A 23,667-nucleotide genomic window follows, 5' to 3' on the forward strand; every position below is an offset into this window, starting at 1 on the left:
AAAGGCTGGATTGCAAAATTTCAGTCTGGACCACAGTGGTGACTGACCAATATTGCCATCCTGAGAACCAGGCCACATGTGTGGCTAAAGAAACATTATGAGCAACAGCGGTGTCTATTTAATAGCTGTTCAATCTCTTGGCTAGAGTTGTTTACGTTTTTTGACAATTACAAAGCAAAATAACACAAAAGATAAAGGAATAACAAAAACATTTTTTTGTTCATTTGGTTCAGTATTTGGCATGATAGCATGATTCAAACTTTCAACCCCTCGCTGTTAAACAGCTTCTGATACCAATAGTTCTCTGACACAATTTGCTTTGGGCATTGTGATAAATAAATACACCAAATAAACAAAAAAAAGTGCCATGATTATATTATTTAAAACTAGAAAATAAACACAGCAAACAAATAATACTTGTTAGATAACTTGTCATATATGTACGGTATATGCTTTTTAATATGTAATGTATCCAAACATATGCTTCTATACCAGATAGAGGTTGTCATATATGTTACATAAATGGTCATACATGAAGCAAACATGCACAGAGTGTTATGTAAAGTAAACACAGTGAGTTTATATAAAATGTTTCCAATTTCCAATGTGACATAACTGACATTTCCACATGTTAGATATCACATATCATATCTGGCATAGTTTTCTTTGTTAAACGGTGTGTCTCATTAACCTTGGATTGACTTTATCCTGCTGCATGTGAGCCAAAATAGCACAGAACTTAATTCATCCCTGAGCTCGTTTTCACTACCCTGTTATCTATAGTCAGGTGATAATTAGAGGCCCAATCTCAGGATCTAAAGTGGCCAGTGCTCTTAACAAAGGCTTCTGGTGTGTGACAGTGTGTGCGTCTATGTTTGAAACTTCCCAAGTAAAAAGGTGATATCAATCTGATGGCATCCTGACACACACACACTCACACAAACAGTAGAGAGAGAGAGAGAGAGAGAGAGAGAGAGAGAGAGAGAGAGAGAGAGAGAGAGAGAGAGAGAGAGAGAGAGAGAGAGAGAGAAAGGTATCTGTGACTTTCACTAAGTCATTCAGTGACTTTCACCAAGTCATTCAGTCAGCCATGTGCATATTTGTGTGTGTGTGTATGAAAGTGAGTGAGTGAGTGAGTGAGTGAGTGAGTGTGTCTTTACAACTTTATATGTCCCTATCACAGCTGCAGCAACCTGGCTCTCCAAGTGACAGCAATGTATTAGGGAATTTATCAAATACTGTAACTCATAAATTCACTAAATAAGAAATATCACTCTTTAGGGGCAGCATGGTATTTGTTTTAGTGTTGTACAGTCAAACATATTTTCACCCACACAGATTAAATATAAATTAAGTGACATTGATTGTGGTCGGGGAAAGAGACGGTAGAGCACTACTGAGTGAGAATGTCTCACTTGTATGTGTTTGCATTCCATGTCCTGGCAATAGCAACACAAATACAGACGGCATCAGTGACACAGCAAAGACTATTCTGGGGTCATGTGATTAGCTCTTTACCCTCTGTGATTGGATGACAGCTGCGACATGGGACTTACAGTGCCAAGAGAAACACACGCAAGCATGCAGACACATTTTCACACACACACACACACACACACACACACACACACACACACACACACACACACACACACACACACACACACACACAGTAAAGTAATCCTCAGGGTGTAAATAGAGCCTGACTATAACCGCTCTGGGCATGTCTCAGTGTCTCTAGCGGGTTTTAATCACTGTGCTTTGGAGAACCTTTGAGATTCAGCACAGCTGTTGAAGAACGCTGCTGTCGTGCAAAATGTATTTAATTTGTTAAAAGGGTTGGTTCGCCCAAAACCCAAAACATCTCACTTGTTGCTAGAATTATTTAGCTGTGCTGGTAGATTTTATTTGTCCAGGTTTTGTGATATAAGGCACTACTTTCTTGCAAGGATATAACTGTTCTGAAAAGTGTTGTCCGTGAGGTCTCCTGACAATCCAGCCCTGTCATGATCTGACTTGGGTGGGAGGTGTGTCTTCTGAGTTTCAGGCTGGGTGAGCAGGTTTCCGTGGAGACCAGGGCGGAGTCTGGCTGCTGCCTGCTGTCACACCTGTTCTTCATTCACCATCAAGAACCCTACTTAAGGAGCAGCAGGAGCACCAGTCTTCGCCAGATCGTTTTACCATTCCCGTGGTAATCAGGCCAGCTCCTGTCTCTCGAGTTTTCTTTGACCAAAGAAATTGTTGTCGTGTCTTTAACCTGTCTCCTCGTTCCGGTCTCATTCCTCCCGAGTCTGACGGATTCGCTGGCTTCCGGTTGCATCTCTCCCACATCTCAGCATTACCTGGATCTGCCTCACCACCTGCCTGCTCACCCGCCCCCACACTGGAAAACACCCTCCAGCCAGTCAGTCTCTGCCTCACCCTCCAGTTGTGTTTTCACCAGCTCACAGTAAGACAGTCTCAGTTTCCCCTCTCTGGAACATTCCCCTACTTGGACGCCCACACTAACCCATCTCTCCATATCCAGTTGCACCTGTCGTTCGGACCCCTGCGTTCTCCTGGTTTCCCCAACGCTTCTCTGGCTCATGATCCAGCATTCCTATATCGTTCCACTTCTCTAAAAGGAAAAAAAAAAAATCTTTTTCATACTATTGAATCCAGCATTTGAGTCCACATCTGTTCGGCTTACACCCCGTGACATCACGATCTGGCCAAGCATGGACTCAGCGGATTCATTCCGTACTGCCCTTTCTAGCCAGGGATTGCTCTTGGGAGAGCATGAAAGTGCGCTCCGATCATTAATTGACCAACAAGGACATTGTAACCAACGTCTGGACCAAGTGTTTGAGATGATGGTGAGAGTGAATGACCATCTGTCTACTCTCTCCACAGTTCCCTCTGCTGACAGAAACCCACCTGTTCCACCTCAAGTTCCGGCGCCCCCCACACCTCCGGCCGAACCTCAGTTCCAGAATATCGCCTTTCCTACTCCTGACTCCTATGCTGGTGACGTTGGGGGGTGTGAAGGCTTCCTTCTCCAGTGTACCCTAGTTATGACTCAGTCCCCTCGTTCTTCTCCTTCTGACTCGGCAAAAAACGCTTTTGTTATCGGCCTTCTGAAGGGCAAAGCCTTAGCTTGGGCCTTAGCGTTCTCCAGAACCAACGCTCTCGAATCGTATCCCTTTGCCGACTTTATTAAAGAGTTTCATAACGCTTTCGACCATCCACTTGGCCATGACAACGCCTCGAAGCGCTTACTGAACTTACGGCAGGGAACTCAATCGGTGGCGGACTTCCTGATCGAGTTTCGCATCCTCGCGGCTGAGACCGGTTGGGGTTCCGATGCCTTAAGAGGTACTCTTCTAAATTCACTCAGCGAACAAATTAAGGACCAACTTGCGTTCCGTGATGAACCGTCTTCATTTGAAGAATTAGCTTCTTTAGCCATCCGAATTGATAACCGCATGAGAGAACGGAAAAAAGAAAGGGACTCAAACTCCCATAAGCCTCTGCGCGAGCGCAGCTCTCGCGAGAATTACCCTCCGCGTTCGCTGCCGTACCTTCACCCGGTTGACAATCCTCCTGTCACGGATACCAAAGTTTCTGAGCCCATGCAGTTAGGACGTACTCGGCTAATGCCTGAGGAAAGATTGAGGCGTATGCGTAATAAGGAGTGCATTTACTGTGGTTCATCTAAGCATTTTATTGCTTCCTGTTCGGTTCGCCCAAAAGAATACGCCCACCAGTGAACGCGAGGATACTGGTGGGTGGAACAAATCTTCCTCGCCTTACATTACCTATCACTCTGATGTTTGAAAGAGTCTCCCATTCCACTCAGGCCCTAATAGATTCTGGTTCAGAAAAGAACCTAATAGATCCTGATCTAGCCACTCGCCTTGATTTCCCACTTATTAGGTTACCTACACCTATCTCCGTTTCTGCCCTGGATGGTGTTTTTCTTGCCACCATCACACATAAGACCAGACCCATAACATTAATTGTTTCGGGTAATCATCGTGAGTGTCTCGAGCTTTATTTGTTCCCAGTTGCTAATCATTCCGTTATCTTGGGTTTCCCTTGGCTCGCCATCCATAACCCACATATACACTGGGCTAGCCAGAGAATCGAGAGTTGGAGCTTGCATTGCTTGTCCTCTTGTCTTCGTTCCGCGTCACCCGCCACCAACCAGCCCAACTCTCAGCCGGAGGTTCCAGTCGATCTTTCTAACATCCCTGTCGATTATCATGATTTGGGTTCCGTGTTTAGCAAGGATAAGGCTCTCTCCCTTCCTCCGCATAGACCTTATGATTGCGCTATCAATCTGCGCCCCGGTGCTCCGTTACCCTCCAGTCGCTTGTTTAACCTGTCTCGCCCTGAGAGATTAGCTATGGAGACGTACATACAAGAGTCTGTAACCGCTGGTATCATCCGCCCCTCTTCATCACCAGTGGGAGCAGGATTCTTTTTTGTTGCCAAGAAGGACAAGACACTCCGTCCCTGTATTGATTACCGTGGCTTGAATGAAATTACTGTCAAGAACAAATACCCCCCTACCGCTCATCTCCTCCGCTTTTGAGCCTATACAGGGATCTACCATCTTTTCCAAACTGGACCTCCGTAACGCGTACCATCTGGTGCGCATACGTCAGGGAGATGAATGGAAGACCGCCTTCAACACTCCATTAGGTCACTTCAAGTACCTGGTAATGCCCTTCGGCCTAACCAACGCCCCAGCAGTCTTTCAAGCCTTGGTCAACGACGTTCTGAGGGATTTTCTCCATAAGTTTGTTTTCGTTTATCTGGACGACATTCTTATTTTTTCTCGTTCCCTGGAGGAGCACAAGCGTCACGTGCGTGCTGTGCTGCAGAGACTGCTTGAGAATCGCCTTTACGTTAAGGCTGAGAAATGCGAATTTCATACCACTTCCGTGCCTTTCTTGGGATACATTTTTGAGGGTGGGCAGGTCAGGACAGATCCACACAAGATCGCAGCGGTAGCTGAGTGGCCGGTTCCATCCTCTCGCAAGGACCTGCAATGGTTTTTAGGGTTCGCTAATTTCTATCGCCGATTTATTCGCAACTACAGTCAGGTTGCTGCACCTCTTACCCGCTTGACTTCCACGAAACTGCCCTTCCAGTGGTCTCCCGAGGCTGAAGCAGCGTTTGCTACCCTTAAAGACCGTTTTACTTCAGCACCGATCCTTATCCAGCCGGACCCCGAGCGACAGTTTGTTGTTGAAGTGGATGCATCTGATTCTGGAGTTGGGGCCGTCTTATCTCAAAGATCAGAGACGGAAGGGAAGATGCACCCATGTGCCTATTTCTCACGCAAACTGTCACCAGCCGAGCGTAACTACGATGTGGGCAACAGAGAGCTCCTGGCTGTCAAACTAGCTCTAGAGGAATGGAGACACTGGCTGGAGGGTGCCAAACATCCGTTTATGGTCCGGACCGACCACAAGAACCTCATTTACCTCCAAGATGCCAAGAGGTTAAACTCCAGGCAGGCACGCTGGGCGCTATTCTTCAGACGGTTTAACTTTGCCATCACTTACCAACCAGGCACCCGCAACATGAAACCTGATGCCCTCTCTCGTCAGTTCTCCGCTAGCTCTCCGGATACCCCGGACAATATCCTGCCACGTACCTGCGTTTTAGGTGTTACCTGGGCCGTGGAAGACCAGATCCAACGTGGTCTTAACAACGATCCTGATCCCGGTACCGGGCCTCTTAATCGTCGATACGTTCCGTCCCCTGCTAGGTCATCTGTTATCCACTGGGCTCACACGGCCAAATTCACCTGTCACCCTGGCGTCCAACGCACCCTGTCCTTCCTTAAGAGGTACTTCTGGTGGCCATCCATGGATAGCGACATTCGGGAATATGTTTCCGCCTGTCCCATTTGTGCACGCAGCAAGAGTGGTAACCGTCCCTCCGCTGGCCTACTCCAACCATTAGCCATCCCCATGAGACCCTGGTCCCACATCGCCCTGGATTTCATTACGGGACTTCCACCATCCCAAGGTCACACAACTGTTCTCTCCATTGTCGATCGTTTTTCCAAAGCAGCCCATTTCGTCCCTCTGATGAAGCTTCCCTCTGCGTTGGAGACTGTTGACCTCTTAATTAAACATGTCTTCAGACTCCATGGTATTCCCACCGAAGTGGTCTCAGATCGCGGACCTCAATTCATCTCCAGCGTCTGGAAGATGTTCTGCTCTTCCCTTGGGGCCAAGGTCTCTTTGAGCTCAGGGTACCATCCACAAACCAACGGGCAGACTGAGCGCCTCAATCAGGAGCTGGAAGCAACCATCAGGTGCGTCACCACCAAGGACCCCTCCACTTGGAGCCAACAGTTACCCTGGGTGGAATACGCACACAATTCCTTAACCTCCGCAGCTACCGGTCTTTCTCCCTTTGAGTGTTCCCTTGGTTACCAACCCCCCTTGTTCCCCGAGTTGGAAAGAGATTTGGATGTGCCTTCGGTCCAACATCATCTACAACGAGCACAGCAGACATGGGTTACTGTCCGGGAAGCCCTTCTACGTACCGCTGATCGGAATCGCCGCCAGGCAGATCGTCATAGGTCACCAGCCCCTCAATACATTCCTGGCCAGAGGGTTTGGCTCAATACCAAGGACGTGCCACTAAAGGCTTCCACCAGAAAACTCTCACCTCTCTTCATCGGTCCGTTCGAGATCCAGTCTATCATCAGTCCTACGGCCGTTCGATTGAACTTACCTGCTTCCCTCCGGATCCATCCCACCTTCCATGTCTCCCAAATCAAACCCGTTTCCACCAGCCCTCTGTGCCCTCCGGCTCAACCCCCTCCGCCCCCCCGGCTGGTTGACAACTTCCCGGCTTACACAGTCCGCCGGATCCTCGATGTCCGTCGTCGTGGGAGGGGCCAGCAATACCTGGTTGACTGGGAAGGATATGGCCCGGAGGAACGTTCCTGGGTCCCTCGGTCGCAGATCCTGGATCCCTCACTGATCACAGACTTCCTCCGTTCTCGGTAGGATGAGTCTTCCGGCTTGCCTGGGGGCAGCCGTGGAGGGGGGGGTAGTGTCATGATCTGACTTGGCTGGGAGGTGTGTCTTCTGAGTTTCAGGCTGGGTGAGCAGGTTTCCGTGGAGACCAGGGCGGAGTCTGGCTGCTGCCTGCTGTCACACCTGTTCTTCATTCACCATCAAGAACCCTACTTAAGGAGCAGCAGGAGCACCAGTCTTCGCTAGATCGTTTTACCATTCCCGTGGTAATCAGGCCAGCTCCTGTCTCTCGAGTTTTCTTTGACCAAAGAAATTGTTGTCGTGTCTTTAACCTGTCTCCTCGTTCCGGTCTCATTCCTCCCGAGTCTGACGGATTCGCTGGCTTCCGGTTGCATCTCTCCCACATCTCAGCATTACCTGGATCTGCCTCACCACCTGCCTGCTCACCCGCCGCCACACTGGAAAACACCCTCCAGCCAGTCAGTCTCTGCCTCACCCTCCAGTTGTGTTTTCACCAGCTCACAGTAAGACAGTCTCAGTTTTCCCTCTCTGGAACATTCCCCTACTTGGACGCCCACACTAACCCATCTCTCCATATCCAGTTGCACCTGTCGTTCGGACCCCTGCGTTCTCCTGGTTTCCCCAACGCTTCTCTGGCTCATGATCCAGCATTCCTATCTCGTTCCACTTCTCTAAAAGGAAAAACAATAAATCTTTTTCATACTATTGAATCCAGCATTTGAGTCCACCTCTGTTCGGCTTACACCCCGTGACAAGCCCACTGTTTATATGATAAATTTGATCTTCTGTATAAAAAAGGACAGGCTGAAAAGACCCATTGGCAACTCATGTATGTTTTGTCATCCTGTGATGTCTAAACCATTATACCCAAATTAATAAATACTTTGGACATTACTTATCTCGTTGCGCTACCAAAAGAATGTTTACTTTTCTGGAATTTTTCAATGTTTTGAGCAACAAAATACATATTTCCTATATCTCCATTGTATGGTGGCGGCATTATTTTCACAAGCAAATAAAATGATCAGCAGGAGTAGATATTTCTTGGGGTTAATATGTTAGGGTTAGGGTTAGTGACAATTTGGGTGAAGTGACTCTATAAATGTTTAAATCATATTGTTTACATTTTAGGTAAATGCAGAAAATACTAAACTTGTCTCCTCTCACTTGCTGCAGTTTTGGCCTTGTTCAGCCCTTCTTTGTGTACGGGTGTTTTGCATTAATTTTACCCATGGATGGTTTAGCCATCCGTTGGGCATAAATAGCAGCTGAAACGGAGCCTGAATGCATTCAGATGTAGAGAAAGTGAGAGACAGAGTTGCATGTTTGCCATGTCTGTCTGCTGGGTTTCATCAACTCTACCGTCTCATAATCTCTGCACGATATGCACACAAACACACATTCATGCATGCAAACGCACACACACAGGCTCTTTCTATCACACACACACTCACACTCACACGCGCTCACACACACACGCGCTCACAGACTGGTGAATAGCGTTGAGAGACAAGTGGACAAGCAGAGTATTCTTCCTCCTATTCAGAGCAGGCCGTTAGGGACCGGCTGTTGCCCACAGCAACAACACTTTGCTGCGGATACGTACTGAATGTAAACATTCTCCATCCCTCGCTCTCTCATTGGTCAAGAACAAAACCTGATTATCGCAGAGACAGACAGACAGAGAAAGAGAGCAGGGAGTTGTAACAAAGTTTTCCGCTGCTCCCTCTGAGAGTTTGCTCTCTCAAAGACTCAATCGAACATCAGTTGTTTGTTTGGCTAGCCACTGTGGCGCCTCACAAAATACACTGGCCTCGCACCACCACCCTGACACAAACTAGCTATTTCATGACGAACACACAAAGTGAGAGTGGCAGGGGGGCTACAGGCACTTGACAGAACTGTTAAAATACCAAAATCACCACTGCTATTAAAGTCACTTTGATTTACGTTCTTGAATCACCAACAGACATTATCAGTGCGTGTTAATCATAATAAAGATAAGTTATTAATGGAGCATATGTGACACAGAAACAGAAACTTCTTATTTTTTAAATGCAACCAATGATTATTTTCATTATCAATTCATCTTGGAATTTTTTTTCTTCTTCTTGCAATTATTTTCCTGATTATCTAGTCACCAAAAATCTCAACAAAAAAAAGACATATTCTCAATGCAATTTCCCGGATCCCAAGGTGGGGTCTTCATATTACTTGTTTTGTTCAACCAGGGGTCCACAAATACACAAAAAATATCTGATTACAATTATAAAAATTAAAAAAGAGCAGCAAATTGTTATGTTTGAGAAACTTCTGGGTAATTGACTTTTAGAAATTGTTCAAATAAAAAAATGTAAAGTTGACTGAGGAATAAGAAATGTACACTGTACATTTGTCTCCCTTCACACCTTCATCCCACAACAGACATTTTTTTTTCAATTCCCCAATTTTTCTCTTCAATAATGCATTTATTAAATTAATATGTATCGTATTCCCTTGTGTACACCCCTTCCCTTTCTCTCCCTCACCTTGGTAGGCCTTGGTGTGTCCCGCAATCAGATACTTCAGTTCAAAGCTGTAGGATCGCATCTTCTGCTGCGTCTCACTGCGAACAGCCGCCATGTAGCTGTCCTCCATCTTACTGGTACAGCAGCTGGGCCCAAGGTGGACACACACTCGCAGAGACTCATCTGAAAGACAGGAGGAAGGGTCATATTTACCGTTGATCCACCGATATTTTCAGTCAGAGAGGTTACATCTCATCGTGCAGTGTGGGTGGAAGGAATTATTTCATGAAGTCTTCATAAATTTTATCAACCTTCATTCTGACCCTGGTTAAACATCTGACGGTGTATTCATCAAGTTTCTCATGATTAATGAAAAAATTACTTGACTGACAAATGTGTAATATTTGTTTGCCAGAATAAAAGCTCAGAATTAACTCCACCAATACACTTTGGTGACAAAGTTAGTTTCATTCATTCATGTTTAGTGTTTCCTGTTTTATTTTGTTACTCACCTCTCCTCTCATTTCAGATCACTTCATTACCTGCCTTTGTGTGTTTTCCAGCCAATTTTTTTGATTGTCTGCCCCCACCCTGATTAGTGTCACTTGTCCCTCGGTAGCCCTGCTATCATTAGACCTCCTGCTTACCTGTCCCCACTTCCCCAATCATTCACTACATATACCAGCCCAGTTCTGTTCATTGTCAGTTTTTCATTGGTATTATGTGGATTTCTGTTGCCTGTTTTACTGTCAGCTACCAGCTGGACCTTCTCCCTTTTGCCAACTGTAAACTGAATCTTCAGTAAAACACTTGGGTCCAATCCCTGTTGGACTATTCCCTTCTTCGTTACACTTTAGACTGCTCAAAAGCCACTCAGAGCTCAAGATTTGTCCCTAAAGGTTGATTTTGAGATTCATGAAAATCCCACATGCTATCACTAAATAACCAGCAACCAATTAGAATCCATCTTGTTAAGTTATTTAATCCACTTAGGGATCAGAAATTTAAAAGCATTCAGTGCACAAGACTTTATGAATTCACAAAAATGATTTCTACAACGAGACTGCTGGGACCTCACATGATGACATTTCACCACTCAGAGAGAGATGAGAGGATTGGACTGTTCGCCTACATCTGACCTTACATACACACACACACACACACACGCACACACACACACACACACACACACACACACACACATATACACACACACACACAGTCATGTTTGCATGACTTTAGGGGATATTACATTGACTTACATTCATTTCCTGGACTCTTACCCTAACCATTACTGTTTCCAGCCTAAACCCAACTCTTACCCTAACCTAAACCTAAACTTACCCTTACCTTAAAGCAAGTCTTCACCCTAAAATTTCATGATTTATGTTATGGGTACGTGCATTTTGTCCCCAGAAGGAAGGTGAGTCCCCACAACGTGACAATGTAAACACATTTATGTCCCCACATGTAAAGAAAACACACACCTACAGACAGACACACACACACACACACACACACACACACACACACACAGACACACACACACACACACACACACACACACACACCAACCCTGTGTCAAACTTTCGGCTAGCAATGGCTGACTGGAAGCATCTACTCCAAATCTAACTCAGATAACTTGATTCACAATCCTGTGGAACCTCTTCTTCTGTTCTCAAAATTATTTGTTTTACTTGTTTGAAAAACAAATCTCAGCAGAAGTTCAATTCACTTGAGATCTTCCAGAGCTTTCAGCTCACATGGCTTTTATCCGCTGATGGAGTTTGCTCAGTTGTCATAGAGCTGGGTCCATTGTTATCACAGGATATTGGTATGGAACAGGTGCTCGTACAGTATATGTGAGGGTTACATTGTAATCCCTGTCTCAGAAAGTTCCGGCAAGGGGACCTTGTGTTAATCTTTCAGTAAGTTAATGTAACTTAAAGCTCAACCATTCTAATTTCTGTAGGTAGTTTAGGAGGATGTTTGACAAAATGTTCAGATCAACCACCTTGTTAGAAGCAAAGACCAATGAAAAGGCCAAGGAGGGACCAGTGCATTTGTGCAATCATGACTAGTGTTCCTGTGAATACGTCCGTCAAGGTGAGTACTCCTATTCAACTGTTACACAGCCCATGAAATCTATCTCAAGTTAATTAATTCTTTGGCCATGATCAAAAGACTGTGTTGTACAGCGATGCTTTGTTAAAACTGGTGTAACCATCTACGATGAGCAGACAACTCTGGCTAAAAAATACAAAGGTCACCACTATCGCTAATTCGCTGTTAACAATCACAAGCTCACATCAGATCCTGCAGCAACAGTGATATTGTAAGATCACTAACTACAGTGTCTTACGTCTAATTTGGTTGATAAAAGCTCCTGAAAACTTAAGTGTTGTCAACCAGGCAAACTGTTGATCCCCAAAGGAGTGTTTTACTGTCCAATCTTGCAGTATACTACAGTATTTTTTCGTTTTTCAGTTGACTTTAACTCCGCCCATTACTCTTCAAAATCACATGGCATCAAGTCTCTACTGCTAATTCAACACATGGTCAACATAAAGAAAGTGAAAAGAAAGCCTTAGATATCATAGATCGGTGATTTTATTCAGGATGGAAGAATAATAAGAGGAAATTTGAGAAGACGATTTTCAACGGACTCTGACCGAAGCACCGAAGTGGACCGAGCACCACCTGCTGCTTCACCTCGCCTACAAACACCGCAGCAGACACCGTAGTCCATCTTGCCGCTGTGGCTCACTGAACAAGGTAATTTGGATGTTATCAAAGTTAGCATGACCATGTTCAGTCATTTTGTGTTGAATTTTATATTGTATTGATTTTTTGACGGTAACGCGACTTGTTGTTACAAGCATGTGGCAGGCATGCTAACGTGTCCAGCTACCTTTAGCTAGTATACCTTAACGTTACTCTCTTGATTGATAACATTTGATATCGTTATTTTTCTGTCAAACCGTTTTACCAGCGAAAGTTATTTCATTTTCATAGACACACTATTGAATTTCTCAGCAATTGAATCAACAAGCTGAGTTAATATGTATATATTTGATATGGTTTCAGAACATTAACTATAATTGTTGTCTGCATTAGTTGCTGGTGACAAAGTCACAATTGGACGCTGGATGATAAGCATTGAAAGCCACGTCATCTGTGAAGGCATCCAACCAAGCTTCATCACAGGGCTTGCTGCAGTTTTCATCAACTACTATGTGTTCAACTTGCAATACCAAGAGGAAGCTGCAAGGACACTGGAGTTTATTCAAAGGTAAATCTTCTGCAGTCTTAAATATTGTTTGGATATTTTCTGAAGGGTAATATGTTGCTAAATGATTGAGCTTGTAGTCTTGATGTGAGGACGTGTAGAACAAAAATCAGACCTTGTATGTTCACATTTTTTACTTGTATGAAATATTCACACATATGTTAGATGAAAATAAGATTATTCTATGATTATTAGTAGACACAGAGGTCATTATAGTGAAAACAACTTAGAATTTGTATTTGTTTATTCCAATGGGTTCAGTATTAAGTGCAAATACTCTTTACATACCACACCTAATATATATCTGCTTTCTCTGTTATTTAGGCTCTTCATTGGTCTCAACCCGGAAAGGGAGACAAAGGCCAACCAGGGGAAGGTGGTGTCCAGAAAGACAGGGAAGCTGGTCTAGAAAAAGGCAGCAGCTGTACCTTCTGGACTTTGAGTGGGGCTTCATGTAGTCCACAGCACATCTCCACACAGGACCTCTAATAGGAGGAAGGAGAGATAGCCCACACTACATCCTGGTGTTCTTTTTTCCTTTTAAGGTAACACCTTTCAAAACTGTGTTCTGTTCAGTTCTATCCAGTTGTCTCAAACATGTAGCTCCAGATTTGTTCTTTTACTCGGTTTCTATTGCACTAATGACTGTAACCAAAAAAAAAAGTGATACTGAAGGTGGGGTACATTTAGTATACTGTAAGAGTTGTATATAGAGTGTTGAGAATCTGTTTAACATGATTCAGTGTTTAATGAATGCAATTTGATATGGTGCTTTTATTATTTGTATTTTGCAAAAATGTGACCACTGTAAAATTGTCAGTTATTGAATGTGTTTGACACTGCATCGGCTTTAATAAAAGCTTATTAATGTAAGGCCATCTCTTGTTTGAGTCGTTTCTATGCTAGCAATTTTCAGGGGTTTTATTTTGAAATGTAACATTTTTAAATCATTAGCTTCTAGCAGTGTCATACTGTAAATATACATTCTACAGTACTGTAATCAATTTTACGGTAATGAACTGTTCATGGACATTGCAGTAGGAACATTAAAATAACAGTATAATGCATTTTCTATACAGCACTGTACTGTAATAATTTGTACAGTATCAAAACGCTGTTGTAAATTACAGTAGGTACGCTGTAGAATTACAGTTGAAAGCTGGAAGCTGTAGCTGCCAGCTGTTTACTGTAATTTAACGGGGAAATTTGTTACAGTGCAGATAAAACGGAGATCGTTCATTCTTTTGCAGCTGACCTTTCCTTATTCCCTAATGTTCAGCTGATTATAGTGTGTTAACATATGATTCATATGCATTTTCATGAATATAATTATGGCAAGGACACAATTCATATATGTCAACATAACAAGAAAATAAAGTTATGTTAACTCAATTTCTGTATCATGCACCACTTGTCTTCACTATCTATGGAAATATGAAGTTACTGCCAACGAAGTGACTCTGAGGGATCACCTTTTTGTGGTATCTTTTATAGGTTTTATAGGTGTATGGGTTACATTAATACATTGCTCAATCAACGCAGGGCTGCAATATTATGCAAAGAGACTCATGAACCAGACGACATCTCACATGAGCATTTACATTTAGAAAACACCATCTTTAACACCACTACTTATAGCCAAGTATGCTTTCAAGAGCTCTATATAAGTGTTGCAGACGGTGAAGGTAAGTTTGCAACAGAAATAGCTTCTCTCTCTGCATGCTGCACAGTGAGGATACCTTATTTATAAAGGGTTTAAACCCTGCATGGGCTACAAGTAACAGCAGAGTAATGATCTCAAAGCAGGAGATACTAATTTAGAATAATATTTTACACTACATGAGTTTGTTCACTTTCATTTTAGTCACTTAAAAGGAGAACATAGCGGCTCTTTTACATGATTTTGAGCTCAGTAAAGCTGCCAAGCTCAGCCTGACTATATTAAATGAATAGGCAAGTGTGTGATAGTCAACAGCAAGTTTACACTCATTTATATATTGTATCTATAGAGATCTTAAATGGTTTAAAATATCACTCTGCAGAGTAATGTGTAAATAGCTAACAAATAAATATAATAAAGTAAAATGTGCAATATTGCCATTGAAATGTAGTGGAGTAGAAGTAAAGTACAGCACAGAAATACTCAAGTAAATTTCGTCTACCTCATATTGATACTGTAAATGTACTCAATTACATTGCACCTCTTGTAGTATTTCTAACATGATACTTCCAGTGGGGCTGACTGACCTGTTCCCGGCCTGTCTGGCACCAGCTCCACCGGGCCTATTTGGCGCATCATGTAGGCTGTCTTCACCTCATGACAGCTGTCTGCAGCGGCGGATCTACAGCCAGTGTCCGGTAGAAAAACAAAATAAAACAAAATCACCCAAAGCAAGTCCACGTTTTGTAAGGCTGCACGGAACATCGCAACATGTCAGTCGGTGGATAGAGAGTCTGGATGGTTAATTTGAAATCGTAAAAGTCCAACGGTGCAGAGTGACTGAAAACTTCATCTGCTGACAGTAAGTCTGTCAGGAGCGCACTGTCAGACTCAGCGCCCTCTCTCTCTCTCTCTCTCTCTCTCTCTCTCTCTCTCTCTCTCTCTCTCTCTCTCTCTCCGACTCTTTCACTCACTTCAGCTCAATTACTTAATTGACTTGGGCACTCAAAATACTTTTAAATATGTCAGTCAACGTAGCAACTATTGTCATGTTAACAATAACTTATTACAGGGAAAACATTTTTCTAATACAATAAAAGCAAAACTGCCATAGCAATCATGAGGAATAAAGGCAATTTACTCCCAGTTCACAAAATGATGTGGTCATGAGCCATGTGTTTATTTATTGTGTTGTTGTTTTTTACTAAAGTATTAGCTCTCTCACGTAATAGTTTACAGCAGCTGCTTCTGCAGATAGGGTCCATTAAACTCGACTGATAGCCGTAAGTGAAGTGGAATAAGAGGGAAATGCTGTTTGATAGTGGAACACGAGCGCCACCGGCTGGTCGCTTGGAGTCATAGCAGTCATTTTTCGGACATGATACACACAGCATCTAAGCACACACTTACTGGAAGATGTTATTGATATAGGTGACTTATCACCATAGATGAATGCTGCAGAATTTGGCTCAGTGTAATACTCTGAGCAGCATACACCCGCAGCATCTTCAACGAAACTCGCCCGGTCACAAATGTTAGCCTCGGCATCCGACGCCTTGAGGATTTTACATATCTATATTTGTTGTTTTAGGGTTTAACTATTTCAAAACTCTTGTAATTAAAGAACAAAGATGTATTTTTGTGGAATTTGCAACCGGGATTACATGTATTTAAGAGATAAAGCACAGTCAATTTAAGTGACAACTTTTGTATTTCAAAAACAAACTCGTTGAACCATGGGACGGATCTCCTTCAACTTGAGTGAATGGTGCTTCTGCAGGAGTTCAAACAGATTTAAGTCCAGCCTCTCAAACTCAAGACAATAACAGCGTTTACACACGAGGGAGTCATTCCATATGACGATGTTCAGCTTTTCTGAGTCAAGCTCTTTCATATTTGATCATGGATCCCCTCCCCTCCTGTTGCATGAGATGATACAGAGTTTTCATGTGAATGCAATGCATTTTTGAAATACTACACAAGGGAAATGTTGATAAATATAATTTATGTTGCACCCTTTCATTGTCTGCTCAATGCACCTTGTTTTTGAGGATTTTTAAAGCCACCGATGGCTATTTTCTTGCATTGGGTGACCTATTTGTAGGTGCCAGCCTCCAAGAGAAACTACACCTCGTAGTCTGATGAGGTGGAGGACATCAAGGCTCGTACAATGACCTGAAAGTCATGGTTATCAGTCATGGTGTGAGATGCACTCTGCTGTTGGTTTGTCACACCTGAGAGGGGAGTAGAAAAGAAGGAATACATATAATATTTGCCTCATATTGTCTCCCACTAAGAGAAAAAGTAAAAACATGAGAATAAATTATGCATATATCTAAGCATATAAAACTAAATAATATTATCTAGTTTCATTTCACAATGTTTCACTAAAAAAAAACGACATGCACACCATGCAAATTGGCATACAACCACAACATTTTTTTATGTTGTTCAGCACATTAACCCCAACTTAACCCTAACTGCCTCTTAAAGCCTCATTGTGATGCATTTGCCTTGGATCAGTGGAAGACTAAGGTTGGAGCTCTGATGTAGTCTGTTCAACTGGTACTGGCTCTAATGTATTGGCGCACCAACTGATGAAACTGCATTTGCTTTTTCAAGGAATGACGAAATGGGTATCCAACCATGGCTTTAGTGAGTCCACAAATCAGTTTCTCCATCCACGTAATTTTCTGAGATACAACATCCAGACTTGAATAATTATAACAGTAATAGGCCAATGAATGTAAGAAAGATAAGACGAGGGCCTTAAGTAGAGGTATGTATCCTTCCCTGTCAGCAATGATTTTGTACCTTGGAAATTAAACAAAGGTCCACAGTTATCAACTTAAGGACCATTTATGTAACTTACGTGGTACTTTTACGAAGAATGTACCTTTGGAAACAGAAATGATACCCCTATTTATGTGTAGTTGTTTCAGCTTGATAGTTTATGTTTAATATGATGTAAAGCTAAGTGGCCAGAACAAATGCGAGATATGTTTTTGTTTAATTCTCTATTGATGTTTGGGATGTCTGACATGGTTTTGCAGTCTTCCCTTAGACCGTTAGTATAGGTAATGAGATCCCAGTCACAATGATGGGATCTGTTAGTAGTGTCTGAGGAAAACCACAAACACTGAGCCAGATCATGATGTTTTAACAAAAACACAGTCTTCCGCCAGTATATTAGCAAACACACTAATAGCACAACAATCAGCTTGAGCAGGGTTCATACACATTTTGACCAATGGATTTCCATGACTTTTCAATAACTTTAAACCAAATTTCCATGACCAAACATTTTGTGAAATCTTGGTGTATACATGAAAAAGTGAGAAAATGTTGTATTTAAACTAACAATGAGAAATCCAAAGCATACAGTATACCTTAAATGACACAAATTAATGAGAGACAATAGTTTGATTAAAAGAATAAACATTTATAAATATACTCTGGTTGACAGGCATTCATAACACTGACACATCAATAAGAGCTTGAGTTGGTAGTAGCATCCAGCTAGTGCACACATTGCTTTTCCTATTGCATTCCTTCTTCTCTTTTGCAGTTCGGCGGAAGCTGTTAGATTTGGTGATGAAGGTCAGTTTACTTGTGGCTTCTGCTTTCTCAGCATATTCATCTGCTGATTTCTGAAGTGCGCTAATATCAGTCTCCATTCTTGCCCTCTTTTTTTTCCAAGTCATCCAGCTCATCTGTGAGGGCCTTTCTCTTCAGGTCAATGCCTTGCCTCTCCTTCTTTCTCTTCTCTTCATCCAAGTACCCATGGTACTTCTGTCTGGCTCTTGCAGCTGAAAGCAACAGGTCTTTGGTGATCCCTACCTTGTTTACGCCCCCAACAGACCTGACATGGTCGACGATGAGCCTCTGAGCCACCAGGGACTTCTCCTTCTGATTCTCTACGATCATTTTCCTTGTTAATTGAGAATCCACGCTCAACACTGGCCTGTCCATGAGACAGGACAAGCAATACCTTCACCACATCCCACACTCTGGAAAATGATGGTCTCGACCCCGTTGTCTCATACAGGAGGGTGTCCACCCGGTCTGTCTTGGGGTCAAACTCCCTGAAGTTGGCTTGAAGAGCAGCTGAGTCACAAAACTCACTGAACTCTCGGAGGATGTCATCGCACACTGACTCGTCTACATGTTTGGCCTCAACAAGTGTGTGCAAAATTCTTCTCATTTGAGGCACGCACAGCTCCTTGGACACGGCCATGCGTCTTGGGTCAAGGCACTGCATGCTTCTCACCAGTTGGTGCACTGGACCCTTTTTCAGCAGCTTTTCAGTCAGGGTGATCAAGAGTTTCTTACAGTCCATCTTGATCTCCAGCACCTGCCTCTGTGAAATCTTCTTGGAAGACTTGAGTTGGTTTAGGGTGGTTTCTGCTGCAAATCCAATGTCAATCTTGGAAACATTTTTGTGCAGACTGCTGTCCTGAAAAGCAACATGGAGGAGCTTCAGTGTGGAGGTGGCCTCCCTCGGGGGTTTTTCCTTCAGAAATTGTCCCATGAGCCCTGAAAATATTGACATGAAAATAATAATTAATTTCAAATATTTCACATTTTCATTTTGATCACTCTTAATTAGCAAATTCACAAAATAATAGGTCATGTGTGAGTATGATACACTATCTGATCAGACACGCCAAACAAATGAATAGTTTGAGTAGGTACAGTACAGAGAAAGTTTTAAAGTTGTTCCAATGCTCTACAAAGAAATATATTTTTTATCATAATTTTTCATCATCAAGTTATTTGGCGGTGTTCTATTAACCTATTACATTTATCCAACATATTACTCCAAGACTAATTGAAATTGCCAAAATGTTACAAGACATATTTAAAAGCCAAAATTGAATGCTGTTTTAATGCAATGCTTAAAACAAATATGAACATGTATGCCTTCAAAATATGTTTATGCTTATCTTTCATCAGTTTGAACATGTCCTCACTGAGGAAGGGAAGCATGGGTTTGTCTGTTTGGTAGGCGGTGAGGAATGGAGTGACTTCTCTTGCAATGCTATTGAAGATTGCCACTTTCATGGTGAAGACAGGATCCTTCAGAGCCTCAAATGACTTCACCTTTGGATTGGGTAGTTCACCTTTTCCTACCATCTCAACGTAGGCTTTTACGTGCGGCCAGAGCAGCATTCCTCGTTCCGACACGTTGACATTTTCGATCCATCGGTGATTACAAAATCGAAGCATGTTGATGCTGCAACCAGTTGCCGTCACAAAATCTTCGTGACGAGCAGGACAGTTGTGGAACAGCCAGTAAATGCTGGAGAGTGCGTGTTCAACTTCCCAACCTGTAGATTTGCATCCATCTCTGAATGCGTTGTGGAGTATATGCAACCCACACGAACCAATGTTGACAAGCGACTTTCCCACATCCTTTTGCACACTCTTCTGGAGTATTTTGAACACTTTCCAATTCACATTCGGGCCGTCCATAGAGATTTGGATAAGGTTATTGACTCCAATCTCTGACAGCAGGTTGGTCATTTTCCCAACGACATCAAGGGCAGATGAATGGCCCATGAACTCAGAGCCGATGTATTTGGTCTTCACATCGGCGCTATCCCATAGCCTTACGTGCAAATCCATCTGTTTGGACTGTAAATAGTGGTTCAGGCTTTCGTCAAATAGCATTACATAGGCCCTTTGCTTCAACACGTTGGACAACGTGAGACTCTTGAAGTGGGGAGCGAGCCCGAACGAGCAGAGATATGCGCATTTGCACATGCAAATTGTGTTGCAATCTGGCTATCAGGAAACATTCGTCGAAAGAGCAGACTGGCATCTTCGGATGATTTAAAAGAATAATGCGTTAGGACTTCATTTTTCGTTACAGCACCGGTTAGCGACGCCTGCTTGGTAGCCGAAGAGAGAGACTTGCTGCTCGGCGTAGCAGTTGCCCTCGCTGTGGTGAAAAGTCGGTGATGGGGGTTGCTGTAGCTTCGCTAGCAGCAGCGCTTTGATGTTTGCTTCCTTTGGCATGGCTTGTTAATGCCGCCTCTCCCATGTTTGAAATGTCGAATGTTTTGCCACCACACAACCTACAATTTGCTTGTGCCGGGTCTTTGTCTGTTGTAACCCATGACATGTACTTTTCCATTTGTAGCCAAGCATGGTTAAATCTACACTTCCCTGGCATAGTGCATTATCCCGTCCGCTTCCCTGAGTTACTGATGCGATGGCCACCGAACTTTTCAGTTAGTATGAGAGCGTATGCCTGCTTAAATTTTGAGCGTATTTCTTTTAAAAGCATATGAAATTATTTAAAACTCAGCGTAAATGAAAGACATGAAAATATGAATATAACAAATTTCCATGACTTCTCCAAAACCTTTGGGATTTAATTTTTTTCAAGCACTTTTCCAGGCCTGGAAATAACCATTTTAAAATTCCATGACTTTTCCAGGTTTTTCATGACCATAAGAACCCTGTTGAGACGTGCGATCCAACTGTTCCTCTGCAGCCATTCTCGATTTCTGTCAGTAGATGGAGGTTGTAGTGGCTATTTGTCAAAAAGACAAAATATCAACACTTACATCACTGATGCACCATTTTAGTCGGTTTGTAACTCAGGCAAGAAATCCAATGTCCAGTCGTAATTTGCAGTTTAGGTGGATTTTATTTTAGTGATCAAAAGCAAACATTTCTCGTGCAGTCTCTCCTTGCAGTCTCTCCTTGCTCTGCTCTGGTAAAAAAAAACATGTCCCTTCCTGGTGCATCACCTGACACACCTCCTACCTAAATCCATTCACCTAGACATGTGTTAAATACAATAACAACAAATAACAAAATAATCAAACTAATGCAATAGCTCCAACAGAGGCGTTTCATAAGGAGTCAGCATCAAGTCACTGAGATCCATCGTTGTCGTCTCTGACTCACAGTAAAGTCTTCAGCCTGGGGTTTCTTCTCAGGTCCACACAGAGAAAATTACTGGTTGACTGAACACAAGTGTAGAGGCATGCATCACTTAATGAATGGTACAGAACAGTTTTGATGGAAGATCAGCTCATATTTAGTGATCTCACTGACATGACGGCCCATCCGGTCTACATGTGTTTTGTGGACCTGGAGAAGGCGTATGACTGGGTCCCCCAAGAGATACTGTGGGAGGTGCTACGGGAGTATGGGGTGAGGGGGCCACTTCTGGGGGCCATCCAATCCCTGTACGCCCAAAGTGAGAGCTGTGTCCAGGTTCTCGGCAGTAAGTCGGACTTGTTTCCGGTGAGGGTTGGCCTTCGCCAGTTCTGTGCTTTTTCACCAATCCTGTTTGTGGTATTCATGGACAGGATATCGAGGCGTAGTCGTGGGGAGGAGTGTTTACAGTTCGGTGGGCTGAGGACTGCATCGCTGCTGTTTGCAGATGATGTGGTCCTGATGTCTTCATTGGGCTGTGACCTCCAGCACTCACTTAGATCGGTTTGCAGCCGAATGTGAAGTGGTTGGGAAGAGGATCAGCACCTCTAAATCTGAGGCCATGGTTCTCAGCAGGAAACCGATGGATTGCCCACTCCGGGTAGGGAATGAGTCCTTACCCCAAGTGAAGGAGTTCAAGTACCTCGGGGTCTTGTTCGCGAGTGAGGGAACAATGGAACGTGAGATTGGCCGGAGAATCGGAGCAGCTGGGGCGGTATTGCAGTCGCTCTACCGCACCGTTGTGACGAAAAGAGAGCTGAGCTGCAAGGCAAAGCTCTCTATCTACCGGGCAATCTTCGTTCCTACCCTCACCTATGGTCATGTGGACTGGGTCATGACCGAAACAATTAGATCGCGGGTACAAGCGGCCGAAATGGATTTCCTCAGGAGGGTGGCTGGCATCTCCCTTAGAGATAGGGTGAGAAGTTCGGTCATCCGTGAGGGACTTGGAGTAGAGCCGCTGCTCCTTTGCGTGGAAGGGAGCCAGTTGAGGTGGTTCGGGCATCTGAGACCCCGAGGGAGGCCCAGGACCAGGTGGAGGGACTATATCTCCAAACTGGCCTGGTAACGCCTCGGAATCCCCCAGTCAGAGCTGGCTGATGTGGCCCGGGAAAGGGAAGTTTGGGGTCCCCTGCTGGAGCTGTTGCCCCGCGACCCGATCCCGGATAAGTGGTTGAAGATGAGATGAAATGAGATCATCCGTAAAATAAAGGCATTTTAAATTTGCACAAACCCGATAGTGTGCATTAGGTTACTTTTGCATTTTATATTTTTTGAGACAATGTTCCATTCATGCAATAAGCCCTTCATAAGATAGAAAGTCTTAATTTCTTTTAGAGTGTTTATAATGAATCGTAACATTACCATCATCTCGCTAATCCTGGTTCCATGACAGCAAGCAACCGTCCCATCAGGAGAGGCTCCTCGTATGGCCCCTTGGGAATAAGCCAGAGACCACTGTCCATTCAGGAGAAGCCCCCTTGTGCTTCGGACCCATCAGCTTCTCATACTCTCATCTGGCTTGTGCCTCATGTTTGTATCTGTAACTGTAAATGGTACACAGAAACAATAACCAAAAAATGAATTGGTAAATTAATATTCCATGCTGAATTTTGAGACGTTGGAGTGGGTCAGTATTGTAGGCAACATTTTTATGGTTTAATGTTTAAATATTGACTATTTTCCTAACCCCCATGATTAACCCCACACCTGCCTTATCAGCCTAGACCTGATGTTGATCCCTGAGCTAGACTGTACTCAAGAAGACTTATAAGCAGCATGAGAGATTTGGGGACAAGTTCCTTGTGGTAATTCTCCCTAGCCATCAGTGCAGGAGGGATAATATGGCCAAAACCTTCTATCACCTTATATATCAGGGGTCCCCAAACTTTTTCCTGTGAGGGCCACATAACTTTTCCCTTCTCTGATGAGGGCCGGGGTCAGTTTGTAACAGAAAAAGTGTGACGATCGCAGGGGTGCCGAAATGTAAACATTTATTGTTTTCCAGAAAGCCACACATAACCAAATATTAATAACCCTTTCCGGGATCTTCAAAGAAAAAAAAAGTCAGGAAATAAATAATAATACTATTAATGAAATAAATAACACTATTTATGAAATAAATAATAACCAAATAACCCTCTCTGGGATCTTCACAGAAAAAAAGTCCATTTAACATTAACTTTCTGTTGTGCCGTGCACAATCTTAACAGGTAAAAGTTTAGCTTAGTTGTCAGAGCAGAATCT

General features: G+C 43.4%; 1 protein-coding gene across 1 annotated transcript in view; it reads right to left on the reverse strand.

Annotated features, from left to right (window-relative positions):
• The window catches only part of LOC137870438 (glypican-5-like), a 60,417-nt gene extending 45,090 nt beyond the window's left edge, over positions 1–15,327 (reverse strand). Inside the window, exons 1-2 of the mRNA XM_068707697.1 lie at positions 15,054–15,327; positions 9,539–9,700 (exon numbers count right to left, since the gene is read on the reverse strand). Coding sequence (XP_068563798.1) covers positions 9,539–9,700; positions 15,054–15,231 — 340 coding nt within the window. The 5' untranslated portion in view covers positions 15,232–15,327. The remainder of the gene's footprint in view (positions 1–9,538; positions 9,701–15,053) is intronic.
• Positions 15,328–23,667: the final 8,340 nt, after the last annotated feature.

Source organism: Cebidichthys violaceus, unplaced genomic scaffold, assembly GCF_023349555.1.
Source record: "Cebidichthys violaceus isolate CVI_PGR_0920_01 unplaced genomic scaffold, fCebVio1.0.p SCAF_13, whole genome shotgun sequence".
NCBI lineage: Eukaryota > Metazoa > Chordata > Actinopteri > Perciformes > Stichaeidae > Cebidichthys > Cebidichthys violaceus.